Genomic DNA, 14,685 nt, shown 5'->3' with positions numbered 1-14,685 from the left:
AACATAGGATTCATACAGTGAGAAAAATTATGTTTTGATATTGATCCAAATAAAAATATTGTCTCGGCACAAAGAATGTACCTAAAATGTAGACTGTAATTCCATAAAAGGAGGCTCTTTGTCCCATCAGAGCTGTGTCAGTTTTTTTTTTGAAAGAACTATCCAATTAGCTCTATTCCCCCATGCTTCCCCTCAAAGTTCTTCAGATTGCTCCTTTTCAAGTATATTTCCAATTCCCTTTTGAAAGTTATCATCAAATCTTCTACCACTGAAAAGTGTCCATTATACAGAGGAGAATGTCTTAAAATGCATGAAGGTTGATAAATGTGTAAGACCGGATCGATTGTAATTCAGAACTTTGTTGGAAGCTAGCAAAAGCCACAGGTGAGGTGCTGAAAGACGAGAGGTTGGCTAATGTGATGCCATTATTTAAGAAAGGAGGTACGGAGCAGCCAGGGAGCTTATAGACTGGTGAGCCTAACATCAGTGGTGGGCAAGTTGTTGGAGGGGATTCTGAGGGACAGGATTTACATCTATTTGGAAAGGCAAGGACTGATTAGGGATACTCAGCATGGCTTTGTGCATGGGAAATAGTGTCTCATGAATTTGATTGAGTTTTCTTTAGAAGGAGTGACAAAGAGTGTTGATGAAAGCAGAGCAGTGGACTTCAATAAGGCGTTTGACAAGGTTCTGTATTGTAGACTGGTTAACCAAGTTAAATCACATGGAATAGGGGGAGCACAAACCGTTTGGATACAAAATTGGCTTGAAGGTGAGATCGATGGTGGTGGTGGAGGGTTGTTTCTCAGACTGGAGGCCTGTGACCAATGGTGTGCTGCAAGGATCGGTGCTGGGTTCATTGCTTTTTGTCATTTATATAAACAATTTGGATGTGGATAGAAGAGGTAAGGTTAGTAAGTTTGCAGATGACACCAAAATTGGTGGTGTAGTGAACAGCGAAGAAAGTTACCTCAGAGTACAATTGGACCTTGATCAAATGGGCCAAGGAGTGGCAGGTGGAGTTTAATCTAAATAACTGTGAGGTGCTTTGTTTGGGTTGGGCAAATCAGGGCAGCATGTCTCTTACTGTATGATTCTATAACCCTTTTCTGGCAGTGTATTTCAGTTCATTATAACTGTTTTTATTTTAAAAAGAATTTTCCTGATCTCCGTTCATCTGGTTTTAGCAAAGCGCTTTTTGCACTGTCGAACTATATGCATCATTGAGCAATCAGCTAAGTGGCACAGGGTGGGTTTTGTCAGATTCGCAACAATTCCCTCAAAACTCTCTTCTCCTGTGCCTGTCCCAGCCTGGCAATGTTGTCTAATCTGTATTTCAAATCTGTTAGTTGCCATTGGGTTAGTTCCCCTGTCAGCCTGGGATACTTTCAGATTGCTAAAAGGGCTGGAAAAATCATGCAATAAAGAATTATTTTAGAAATCACCAAAGCAAGCTGTTGTTTCTGTAACACTGATGACTAGTAATGTACATCCACAGTGTTAAAATTGTCCAATGTATCCTCACACATACAGTGTGATTCTTATGGCTCTAACAGGAGCATGTGTTTATTTATCAGGGCTGAAATGGTGGTTCCTGAATTCATGCAACTCTTCAAAGAGAGAGCTACCGCCCCTTTCTTTGTCTTCCAGGTAAGTGTCATATCCTCTTTCTAACATCTCAGAACACATTAGGTACATTGGGAAAGCAAGATACTGCAAATGCTGAAAATCTGAATCAGAAATGTTTAGATTAAATCAGGTAACAGAGCACCTCTGGAGAGAGCAGAAGAGCTAATGATTCACGTTGATCATATTTTTTTCAGAATCACTAATTAATTTGAAATGTAAAGTATATTATGTCGTGAAAAGTACGTGGCAACTATTTTGCAACCAGTAAGATCCCATAGGTTTTAATGAGAGAAATTATTCGTTAATCTGTTTATTCATTTTGGTTGAGTTGGAAAGTGAGATTTTCCACTTGTATATTTACAGGTTTCACTTTGCTACTGTTAGCTGGTTATTCAATGCACCATGAAGATCAGTGTTGGAGGATAGGTGGAAAAGGTTTTGTTTTTGATCTCTTGTTGGGAAATTCTGGTTGAGGGAGTTGTAGTTTTAGCATTGTTGAAACTACAAGGCTCTGAACCTTGGAAAACCATGCAGATAGTTTGCAGCTTTGTCTAATCTTATGTGTTTCAAAGCTACCCTGGCTGTGTTGGACACAGGAGAACAGAATATTTAGGGATTGTTGTGATTCTATCAAAACAAAACTAATTGAATGACAATTAGTAAAATAACTTCTCAAAATCTGTGATTTGTGGTGGTGTTGAATAGCAGTTGATATAACTCTACTTCTGTGGTTATGGAAATGGGGAGTTTTTTTTCTACTTTTTCATGACCACAATGATTTGTAATGCTACAAGATTTATCTGGGTGAATTCCTTCAGTAGGCTATCTCATTCTGAAAACTCATCTCCAAGGATCATTGCACTTCGAGATTTAACCAGTCAGGAATGGCCATACCACTCATCAAAAATCAGGAAGCAAAGGGAAGCAAAACCTTTAAACAAAAAGTAATGAAGTTGATAGATTAGGATGTTCCTACTTCCCATCTTGCTATTAACTTGCTGTATGACTGTATTAATTCCTTAAGGGCTCGTTTTGGGATATCTCTTTGAACTATGCAATGATAGAGCTGAAACATGTTCAGTCCATCATCGCTGTGTTGGCCCTTCGGCAGAGCTGTCATGTGAATCTTTCTTTTCTGATGTTTATCCACTTCACTTTGATTATTTGAGTTGGCTTCCTTTCAGATAGCCCATCGAAGCCACACTGCAAATGAAAGGTTTCTTCATATTGCATTTGAATCTTTTATCAATCATCTTAAATCTACGGTCCTCTGGTTACCAGCCCATCTCTACGTGGGAACAGTTTCTCTGTACTTAATGTGTAAAAACTTCATAGCTTTGAACACTATCCCATCTCCTCTTGATTTGCTCTACTGTAAGGAATTGCTCCAATAGTTTAAGCAGTTGTATCTATTTTTGTCCTATCCAGTGCTGCTATTACCTCCTCTTTTACTACTTCTATTTAATGCCTTAGCTGTATCCTTGATCTCCAGGAATTCTCCTTTCTGGTCCATAATGGGTTCCTTTTGACTATTTTACCATTTGTGTTCATGAAAAAAGAACTTTTGGGAACTGTGATAACCCATTTAAGCCCCATGGCAAATCACTAATTCCTCTCCCTATGGAACTGATGAATATGAGTTCCCTTGGTAAAGAGGAATGACCAGCCCTGCTGGAACTCTTCACCCGAGTCCTTTATAAAGCAGACCCTTACACCGACGGTGGTCTTCAGGTAGGAGTGGACTCTGCTGTGGCAGCAACGATTGTTGAGGGGATAGACAGAATAACCCGTGGTAATTGAAAACGTGCTGGTCAGAAAAATGCTAAAAAGTAAATGGAAACGGTGATGGTTTACCTACTGCACCTAGAAAGCAGAGGGACTTTGAAATAATGCAACATGAACTTTGTTCAAGAAAGGGTGTAGAGAGAGACCTAATAATTATAGACCAGTGAGCCTTACTTTTTGTTGTGGGTAAAGTGATGAAAAAGGTTATAAGAGCGAGGATTTATAATCATCTGGAAAGGAATAAGCTGATTAGGGACAGTCAACACTGTTTTGTGAAGGGTAGGTCATGCCTCTCAAACTTTTATTGAGTTCTTTGAGAAGGTGACCAAACAGGTGGATGAGAGTAAAGCAGTTGATGCAGTGTATATGGATTTCAGTAAGGCATTTGAAAAGGTTCACCACGGTAGGATATTGCACAAAATATGGAGGTTGCGGATTGAGGGTGATTTGGCGGTTTGGGTCAGAAATTGGCTGGCTGAAAGAAGACAGAGGGTGGTGATTTCACAGGACAGCACAACATCGAGGGCAACATTACTGCGGTGTTATGTTCTATGCAACATAAAAAGCGAATAAAATATTCTGCAGGAACTAATACAGGAACTTCAAGATAACACCCACACCCATGGTACTCTACCTAACCTTCCTGGTTGGGTACATCTAAGGTGCATATGGCTTTATTTTCAAATATTGAACATATTTAATACATTAGTGTCCGAAACTTTAGAAAATCGCCTTGCTGTAGCTTTCTATGGTTGATTTAAAGAATACATTAAGCAGAGTCCTGGGGGAGTTGTGGCATGGTAGTAAGTGGTTAGCACTGCTGCCTCTCAGCGCCAGAGACCCGGGTTCAATTCCCGACTCAAGCAACTGTGTGGAGTTTGCACATTCTCCCCGTGTCTGCGTGGGTTTCCTCCGGGTGCTCTGGTTTCCTCCCACAGTCCAAAGATGTGCAGATCAGGTGAATTGGCCATGCTAAATTGCCCATAGTGTTAGGTAAAAAGGGGTAAATGTAGGGGTATGGGTGGGTTGCGCTTCGGCGGGTCGGTGTGGACTTGTTGGGCCGAAGGGCCTGTTTCCACACTGTAAGTAATCTAATCTAATCTAATCTAATGTCGCCTACATTTGAGCCAGGATGTCTGGGTTCAATACCACCTGCTCCAAAGGTGTGTAATAAGATCTCTGAACAGATTGTTTAGGAAAGATTGATAACGCAGACTCTTGTCCCATAATGAGCTTTGCCTGTAAATCTTTAATTGGCTGTACAGTGATTTAAGGGGTTTAAGTTCAATAGTTAAAAGCAAAAAAAAACTGTCATGGTCATTTTGTGGTGGGAAAGCTGTTCAGTTGTGTGTAAGAGCACTTCCGGATATACTGAAAAGAAAGAGAAAGATGGTTTGTCTATAAGATCCCTTGTGGATGTTTAAAAAACAGCAGACCCATCTGCCTCGGTGTTCTTGGCGAGGGAGTATGCAGTGGCAAAATTGAGGACTGCAGATCAGTGTCAAGATTAGAGTGGTACTGGAAAAGCACAGCAGGTCAGGCAGCATCTGAGGAGCAGGAAAATCAACGTTTCAGGCAGGAACCCTTCATCAGGAATGTCCACCCTGCAGTGGAGCATGCAGTGTCCACCAATGCTCTCAATGCCTTTAGAGAGGTGGGAACCATGGGAGTTATCTCCCCAACCAACTGCATTTTAATTTAATACCTTCCCACTCTGCCAACCTCTCCCTCACGTTTGTTGGTTTGCATGTAAATATATAATTGGCTCCAAGTGTGATGTACTGATGGCAGTTAATAATAAAAAAACAAAATAAACGGTCATGGTGATTGGGGAAATGCCACTTGTTTGTATGTAATGACACCTCCGGATGCAGATGGGATTTCATAGTGCGGTGCCAGTGTCTCCACACCTGAGTCAGGTGCCCCAAGTTCATGTCCCACCTGTTCTCGAGGTGTGTAATGGCATCTCTGAACAGGTTGATTTAGAAAAATAGTTTAAATTAAAGAAAAACAGACCCGGGTGGGGCTGTTGTGGCACAGTAAATATGTCCTTACTCCTGAACCAGAAGGTCCGGGTTCAAGTTCGATCTACTCCAGAGGTGTGTAATAACATCTCTGAAAATGTGTTTAAAAAAGAAAGCAGACCCAGTTCCTCTTCCAACTCCATTTTGATTTCACCCTTGAGCTCTCTTTCCACTCTTCCCTCATGTTGATTGCTGGGCTTTGCATGTAACTTTCTAATTGGCTACACTGGTGATTTCCTAGTAGTGGTTAATAATTGAAATTTAAAAAAAAAGCCTTGATAATTTTGTGGTGGTAAAGATGTTTGATTGTAAGAGTGCTTCTAGATGTGAAAAGATTGGTAATAGAAGATAAACCAGACCCGGGGTGAGTCTGCAGAACTGTGGTGTCCCAGGCTGGGACTAGCCTATGAATCCTGCGTAGTGGCTCTATTTTGGTGTTCAAGGCTAAAAGATTATTCCTGAATTATTATAGGAAGCCTTTTACGTTAGATCTAACTTATTCTCCTTTTTCTCTCTCTGTTCCTTTCTTAAAATTTTCTCTCCTTTTTATGTTCCGTTTGTTTCTTTGCTATTACCCTTACTACTTACCTTACATATGTCACAGACCTTTTATTTCAATCTCTGGCTTAAGGTGCCTTACCTTTAGCTCAGGATGTCTATCCTGTCCCCAAATAATATGCACATTGAAGTACTCCCATTTCAATTACAGTTTCAGTTCAATTCCTGTTTTGTTTCCAATCTTCTTGGGCCAGGCTTGTTTCAGCTTGCCCTCCCCCAGTTAGATTCTTGTGTATTCTCTTGTTCTGAAGAACTCTTTGCTGTAGCATCCGAGGAGCAGAAGACTCGATGTTTTGGGCATGAGTCCTTCAGCATTCCAGCTTAAGTCTCCTGCTCCTTGGATGCTGCCTGACCTGCTGTGCTTTTGCAGCACTACACTTTGGACTCTGATCTCCAGCATCTGCCATCCTCAGTTTCTCTTACTCCTTAATGTACTTCTCTTTGTCACGCTTTGTCCTCTCTGCACCTTGTTTTTCCTCTCAAATGTTTCAACTTCGTTTTCGATTCTCAGCAAAATTTATTTATAATATTGATCTTAACTTTGTGATGGCATTCATTTCAGCTCTAAGTTTCACTTCGTTGACAGATGAATGATATTCTGAGGACAGTTAGCTGTTCTTGACAGTAATCATAAATGTGCATCACTAGCCACTAATTTAACAATAATGATCCGCAATGCTCAAATTTTAGTGTAAAACAGTTAGACTGTGTTTGTACAATATTTGGTTGTAATGTGTGTTATTTATAGTGAAAGAAACTGTGTATTTGAAGTGCATAGACAGTGCTAACATTCTGTCTGGGGGCATACATGTATGAAAGAGAAATGTCCCAGTTGAAGCCATCCAAAACACAAGATATATCCTCAGCTCTCAGTGAAAGCTGGAAGCAGATAAAAGGGTTTTATATCAGGACATGCTTCTCCCCCTACAAAAAGGCACTTCAATCTATACGATTGATTCCAGATCTGACAGTACCTGCCCCTCTGAACTAAGTTGGAGTCCATCACATTGAGCAGAAAGCCAAAAGAGAGACCGCCTGTCCAAGTTCTTGGGAGGAATCCAGTAATCCTCCCCAGTGTTGGAAACAGTTTCTCTCTTGTTCAAATAAATTGGAATTTTGAACTAAGTATGTGTGCATCATTTTGATAATTGTGTCTGAAAGGCATATAAAGCCTGATTTCTAATCAACCACATAACTGCAATTGCAAGTGTTGCTTAGGGTAAAGGAATTAAGAGAGTTCTCAGGTAAAATAAATGTTACAGGCCGAGTGCAGGAAAGTGTAGATAGTAGTGTATGTTTGGTGGTACAGACCTAATGGGCCAAAAGGCCTATTCTGTACTGTATGATTCAATAAAAGCAAAATTATCTTGTGGCGACTTCTTGCTGTTTGTGTTAAGGGCTGAATTTGATGTCATTCTCACTGTCAAACTTAATTCTAGCTCAGTACCTGTCTCCACAATCCAGGACACTTGATTTCATTTTAACCCACCAGTCCAGATGTTATTTCTTGGGTTTGCCATGATGAATATTACTCTGTACCTTTCTGTTTCTGCAGGTGTTCTGTGTAGGTCTCTGGTGCTTGGATGAGTATTGGTACTATAGCGTGTTTACCCTTTTCATGCTGGTAGCCTTTGAGGCTTCCCTGGTGCAGCAGCAAATGAGGAACATGTCTGAAATTCGGAAAATGGGCAACAAACCCTACATGATCCAGGTAAGTGTTTATAAATTTAAATTTGCCAGGTATCCTGTTGAGCTGTTCAAGGTCAGGAAAATAGCCAAGAATAGGAAGCCTTTTACCTGTATGTATAAAGAGTCTTCGACGAAAAGAATATGGACAATTGCAGCACAGTTCCTACTCTAGTGCTCTAATTTGGCGCTAATTTACTCTGGACAGTATGTGTTTCCATTTTATAGTTCCAAAGTCCCCATCAAACATTCCCTGGGCAGGCACAGGATGTATTGTTACAGATTTGTTCCATTCCAATGTGAAATTACTTACCATTGTAACAGTGATAATGTGTTATAGAAATGGTCCTGTCACTTTTCTGTTCCCGGTTGGTACCAAAAAGGGAGCGAATGTATGCGAGCTCAAGCGCGATAGGCATTAAACAATCTAAATCAACCTTCCAATCCAGCATCTAACTCTTAATTACTCAGCTCAGACAGAGAGCGAGAGAGAGAAAGGGATAAAGTTTTCTCTTTCACTGTGGAGGAGTCATGCTGAGAGTGTCCAGATGAGTGTAAAGGAACATGTGGTGTCATTTTAATAATTAGGAGTCTGTGTGGTAACGAGGGATGATATCTCTGAAAGGTCTTCAAATGAGGTTTGTGGGTAGAACTTGGGAATAAAAAAGAGGCAGTCACACTGTTAGAAATGTTTTGTAGGCCACCAAACATGAGCGACAGAGGAGCAGATATATTGAGGTGGATTAAAAACAACACTAGGGTAATTAGGGACATTCCACTTCTCACAATGAATTTATTCAAGTTCTCCAAAATTAATTAGGAAAGTCATATTGCAAAGGGCTCAAAGAGGGCAGATTTCGTGGACTGTATTCAGGAGAGCTTTTTACGTCAACATGTATAAGATCCAACAAGGGATGGTGCAGGTTGGACTTGGGGAATAAGGCTCGGTGGGGAGAGAGTTTTAGTGATAACAGCCATAACACCAAATATTTGATGTTTCCTGTAGAAAAGAAAAAAAGTAGTATGTAAAAATAGTTTTGCCTCAGGAGAAGGCAGATTTTATCAAAACAAGACAGGATCTGGCCAAAATAGACTGGGAACAGCTACATGTGGGTGAATCTGCAGCAGAACAGCATTCAAAAAGGAATTGGGAGAGTACAAGTCCAAGATGTTCCACTGTGTGAAATGTAGGAGCAAAACACCCAGAGAGCCCTGGATGTCTAGGAATATGTAGGACTGGATAAGGAGGAAAAGAGAGAGGCTTTTAACAAGGCACAAAGGGAGCAAATCAGTGGAGGCCCAGGTGGAATGTAGATGCAAGAGGCATCTCAAAAAGCAATTAGAAGAGCAAAGAGGCAGTACAACACTGGGCAAGATTAGGGAGAATTCCAAGATATTTTCTATTGAGGGGAGGAGGATAACCAGGGAACGAGAGGACCCATTAAAGACTAAGGGTTAACCTGTGTGTGAAGTCTGAGGTAGGGTGTTAAATGTGTACTTCATATCCATCTTCATAGTCAGATATACAGCAGAGAAACAGACCCTTCGGTCCAACTCGTCCACGCTGATCAGGTATCCTAACCTAATCTAGTCCCGTTTGCTTGCATTCGGCCCATATCCGTCTCAACCCTTCCTATTCAGTTATCCATCCAGATGCCTTTCAAATGTTGTAATTGTGCCTGCTTCCACCACTTCCTTTGGCAGCTTATTCCATACACTCACCATCCTCTGCATGAAAAAGTTGCACCTTGGATTCTTTTAAAATTTTTTCCCCTGTAAACCTAAACCTATGCTTTCTAGTTCTGGACGCCCCATCCCAGGGAAAAGACCTTGTCCATTCCTCTCATGATTTTATAAACCTCTAAAAGATCACCCCTGAGCCGTCGACAGTCCAGGGGAAACAGCCCGAGCCTATTCGGCCTCTCCCTATTGCTCAAATTCTCCATCCCCGGCAACATCCTTGTACCCTTTCAAGTTTCACAACACTTGCTCGAAGGAGCACGTAGGTTCAGAATTTGGAAAGAGGTACTGTTGAGTCTCGAGCAGATTGACATTGGGAGTGAGGAGCTATTTGACAGGATTAAAAATGGAGATATCCCCAGACCTGGATGAGTTATATCCCAGGATGTTGTGGGAAATTAAGGAGGAAATAAAAGCGGTTCTGTCCCAAATGTTTCATTTCTCTCTGGCCACAAGAAAGGTGATAGAGGACTGGAAGGCAGCTAATGTTCTGCATAGCAAGAAGTGTGGTGGAGACAGATCAGAAAACTATCGACCAATGAATCTCGCATCAGTGGTAAGAAACCTGTTGGAGAAATTTCTGAAGGCGAGAACTAATTTTCCCTTGAAGAGACAAGGTTTGATCATGGGTAGTCAGCATGGCTTTCTCAGAGGGAGGTCATGCTGAGCAAATTTGATTGAATTTTTGGAAGGCTCAGAGAAATTTGACCAGGATGATTTCTGGGATTCCCCTGGTATGGTTTTTTTTTGGGGCTGAGAAGGTTGAGAGGTGTATAAGATTAAGAGACATAAACAAGGTGGATATAAAGCAGCTCTTCCCCTCAGTTAAAGGGTCATTAAGAAGGCATAATTTATTTTTATTACAGGGTGATGCGTGCCACTGACCAGCTGTATTACTTTCCATGTATAAATGACATGGCTTTAGTTATCAAGAGCAATTCCGTGATGCAGTTTAGATATAGATAGCAGCACCAACATTAAAAATAGCTTCTGTCTCCTTGAAAATTCCAGTATTGATACAGCAGAATACCTGCATTATCACCAAAGAATATAGCAAAAATTTGTTGGGTTGCAAATAAGTTTATATTTAGTGAATATGAAGGAAACTCAGGCATTGTTGTCATAGCTTGTTTATCAAGGATGTTACTTGACAGTAGGTTAATAAGTGTGTCCAGTGGGGTTTGTGTGCATGTCATGCAAGGTGATGTATTTACCACTAAATGAGTTTGACTTTGCTCCTGGACTTTTCTAGGTCTACAGGAACAGGAAGTGGAGGCAAATCTCAAGTGACGAGCTCATTCCTGGTGACATTGTTTCAATAGGTATTTGTTTATGTCATGAAAGGAGATGGCACATCTATGGGCCTGCTGTTCCCCTATTTACAAAATCTTATTTTAAACAGGGGTTTTATTTAATTCCTCATTTCTGCTTTATTTACTTTGTAAAATTGACTGCCAGTTTGTGTGGATACATCCCTCCTGAGTCATTCCAGTGATGGAGATTGTGGGGATTACTCCACATCACTCCAGTGACCCTCCCCCACCCACCAGCACCACCATGAAAACTATTAAATTTGTGATTGAGCAGTTGTGTGCTGCACTCATGGAATTGAAACTGACCCCCTGTTAAAGAACTCTCTCTGGCAGCTTCAGAGTCACTGACACTCTACCTGTTGTTCACTGAATGTTGAAGGGATGTGCTAGAGTTTTGCTTGTCATAGCATGTGAATGACTACTTTATGTTCCAAAGCAGTTATTGCTTACATTGGTTTTAGAAACCAAAACACTTTAGGGACGTTATTGGATTAAAATGATGCCAAGCTCCAAGAGAGAGTTTAAGAAGATCATTTAAGCGTGGTTATAGAGGTGACTTCCAGAAAGGTGCTCAAATTAGTGGTAAGATAGAGTGCTTTATGGACAAAATTACAGTACTGAGCATGAAACCTGGACAGCTGAAGACACTGCAACCAATGGCCATGTCAACCTAAATTTGAGTGGCCTCTCGCCACTACCCAACCTCTTGCTTCAAGTGTTAATATGATCTTGTGACCTCTCTTATTTTTCCATGTCATGCAGACAAATTTAATCTCAAAACGTTAGGTTTAAGTGATATAACTTGTGTTTCCTTGAGTGACAGTGCTTTCTCTAAATTCCGGGGTACGTCGACAGTTTTATACAGCTATATTGTTCTAACAAAGAGACAGACAGCCAAAACAAATCAGTCTCCCTATCTCTGTATTCGTAACAGCGCAAAAATGCACAATGACTCTAACAACTGAAACCAGTAGTTCCTCACCAGACTTTGAATAATTGGTACCAGATACCATGTCTACAGCTTAAACAACAGATTTAACAATTTACTGATAATACAGTAGCTTTAGCAGAGCAAAGTTAAACTAACTAATGTCTATCAAGCCCATCTTCTTTGATTTTAACCCCTATTATCACAAACACAGACATAGTTAAGGGATAAATCAAAACAAATAGAAGCGAGATGTAACTGGTCAGTTCGCTTTAGTTGTTTCCATGATCTGTAATCTCACAGGCAGATGGGATTGTATCTTGCTTGGTTTCTGATGACACCAATACATGAAGGTAGCTTCCAGTAGGCTCTGAGAATTATTCATTAAATTCTTATAACAGATTCTATTCTCTGAACTTTCAATAAGTTGATAATGGGGGGACAACCAGAGAGCAATCAAACCTCCGTCCTGATTTAAACACATCTCAAAAACCAGTTCAAGTTTTGGATTCTATTTGTTAAGCTGGTCTCCCTGTGAGTCCCCTGTTGTCATTCAAATGCCTGAAATGTCTGAAGAGCATTCTTTGAACAAGAGTCCACCGACAGTTAACGTCCAGGCCACTGCCTCATAAACAAATAAGTTAGTTTATTCTCCCTTTTTTTTAAAAAAAATACAACTGCTGCTCACAGTCCAAATGTCACCTTCAGCTGCAAACCAAAGCTAATAAAATAAAATAGGCAAGGAATTTTGTGACATTCTCCTGGCTAAAATATATCTTTCAAGAACACCACTCCAAGGAACTTTGCGCCAGTCTCTTGGATAATATTTATCCCTCAACCAATACCAACCATCTGATCAATATCACATATCTTTTCTGATGCTATGCTATACATAAATTGGCTGTCACGTTTCCCATGTTCTAACCATGACTACAATGTTTAAAAGAATTTAAATGTCCGTAAGAGGCATTGTATAAATGTGAAGATTTAAAAGAAAACTTATGTTTTGGGAATGTACTGCCCATTATAATCCAGCTGCAAGTCATAGCTCTATTGTTTCTGGCTAGGTCGATCACCTCATGAGAATCTGGTTCCTTGTGATGTTTTGCTGCTCAGAGGTCGCTGCATTGTAGATGAAGCAATGCTGACTGGGGAGTCTGTCCCGCAGATGAAGGTATGGCATGAAGTAACAGTATTAGGGAGAATGATCGTCTGAAAGCAATATCTGATTTTTTTGTAATCTGAAAAAAAACTGAATGTACTGATGTAATGGGAATTAGCATTTACCACTTATAAATTGTGCGTGCACGAATTACATGCTACTAGTTTAATTTGGGTGTATATGGGCCCTTTTGGTAATCAAGCTATATTTAATTTAAGTGTGTTAGTCTAATATCAACACTCACAATCAAAGATTCCCTACAGTATGGAAGAGACCATTTGGTTCATCAAGTTCACACCAACCCTCCGAAGAGCATTCTGCCCAAATTCTGTTGGGTAGTTATTCCTGTAAGCTTGTGGTGCTTTAACTACATTAGAGCTGCTATTTCTCCAAATGGACAACTGTCCAGTATTAGAAGAGTGCTGAGGGTTGATTATTGAATATAGTGTGGCTGGATCACTTCTGTTCCTATATTAGCAGTTATGTCAAGTGATACTTAATATACTCACCTTTTTAGGTTGGGGGTGTTTGGACGGAAGAGTAATTCCTCAGTATCTTGGAACAGGAAACATTTGTAGTTATGGATATCTCAAAGCCCAACAAGCTCTGCTTGCAATAAGCTAAGCTATTGATTCCTCTGCTCTGAGACATCTGACCTACCTCGTAACCAAGACAGGACCTGTTGATTCCTCAGTCTCAATATTGAGAAATGTGGGAGATTGGGAAACTAAGATCTTCACTGCATTGTTTGTTGCAGGAACCGATAGAAGATGTTAACCCAAATCACACATTGGACTTGCAGGCAGATTCAAAACTCCATGTAATATTTGGCGGAACCAAAGTAGTTCAACATTCTCCACCACAGAAAACCAGTGCAGGACTCAAACGTAAGTACAGTAACAATATTGCACTACGATTGATGTATCTTCAATCGTCATAACTGCATCACTTTTCTTTTAAACCAGAGCTGTGATTTTAATATATTATATTATCTGGTGTAGATTTTGGGCCGTGTGTATTTCAGTTTGGGGCACGTTTTTATTTTAATGTGGTTGGCTTGAGTTTTTCCCCGATCCAGTTTTATTATGTTACCAAAATGATTGTCCTACAACTTATCTCCTAAAATGCCAGTATTTAGACAGAGGTGCCTCTTGTTGAGCAAGAGAAAAATTACCCAGTCTCCTTTATCTGTTCCCCAAATTATAAATTGTAAAATGGAAACCAGTAAATGAGTTGCTGTCTAATGAACTACAAAGTAAAGCAGTCTATGCTGAGTGAGAGAGACAGAAAATAGATAGAATACTACAGTTATTAGATTTAAACCAGGTTTGTTTTTCATAGGAATAAAATAGAATTAATGAAGACTTTGAGAGTTTTTGGCATTCTGCACAATTGATTGGGGTTGTCTCAAAACAAAATTGACATCTGTATTTCTGTAACTGAAGCAATGGAACAGATGTCAAAAATCAATGTTCTTTGCTTCTGAAAAGCTCAAAATATTGGTCAGCTATTTTAGGTTCCAGGTTTTTAATTGACACCATTACCCCATTGCACAGTACAATGGATTAGCTTTCATTGGTTGCCATCCTCTTTGCAGTTTGTTACTGTACCTGTCACTCTGCAATAGCTTCAATAAAAATAATCCAGACCATTGGCCTCGAGCACTCCTATTGCTTTGTTTACCCTAATCCTCAGTCAATGGTACTTTTTGACATTTGTTTAGAATTTTGATAAGTTTTCTATTTTTTTTGTTTCAAGTAACCTTCCTCCTTCACCTGAGTTCATCTAGTAATTTCATTTTCAAATAAATAAATCTGCTACTCCCAGAGATAGTTTGTTGATGTGAGTCACTGAGACAGT

General features: G+C 40.1%; 1 protein-coding gene across 1 annotated transcript in view; it reads left to right on the top strand.

Moving 5' to 3' along the window:
* atp13a1 (ATPase 13A1) overlaps nucleotides 1-14,685 on the top strand; it is a 98,446-nt gene that overhangs the window by 13,869 nt on the left and 69,892 nt on the right. The window contains exons 4-8 of the mRNA XM_072564041.1: nucleotides 1,578-1,650; nucleotides 7,552-7,707; nucleotides 10,675-10,744; nucleotides 12,731-12,837; nucleotides 13,583-13,712. Coding sequence (XP_072420142.1) covers nucleotides 1,578-1,650; nucleotides 7,552-7,707; nucleotides 10,675-10,744; nucleotides 12,731-12,837; nucleotides 13,583-13,712 — 536 coding nt within the window. The remainder of the gene's footprint in view (nucleotides 1-1,577; nucleotides 1,651-7,551; nucleotides 7,708-10,674; nucleotides 10,745-12,730; nucleotides 12,838-13,582; nucleotides 13,713-14,685) is intronic.

The sequence above is a fragment of the Chiloscyllium punctatum genome, chromosome 46, assembly GCF_047496795.1.
Source record: "Chiloscyllium punctatum isolate Juve2018m chromosome 46, sChiPun1.3, whole genome shotgun sequence".
NCBI classification, from domain to species: Eukaryota; Metazoa; Chordata; class Chondrichthyes; order Orectolobiformes; family Hemiscylliidae; genus Chiloscyllium; species Chiloscyllium punctatum.
Note: the sequence above shows the minus strand (reverse complement) of the source record. Positions and strands in the feature narration are given on the sequence as shown.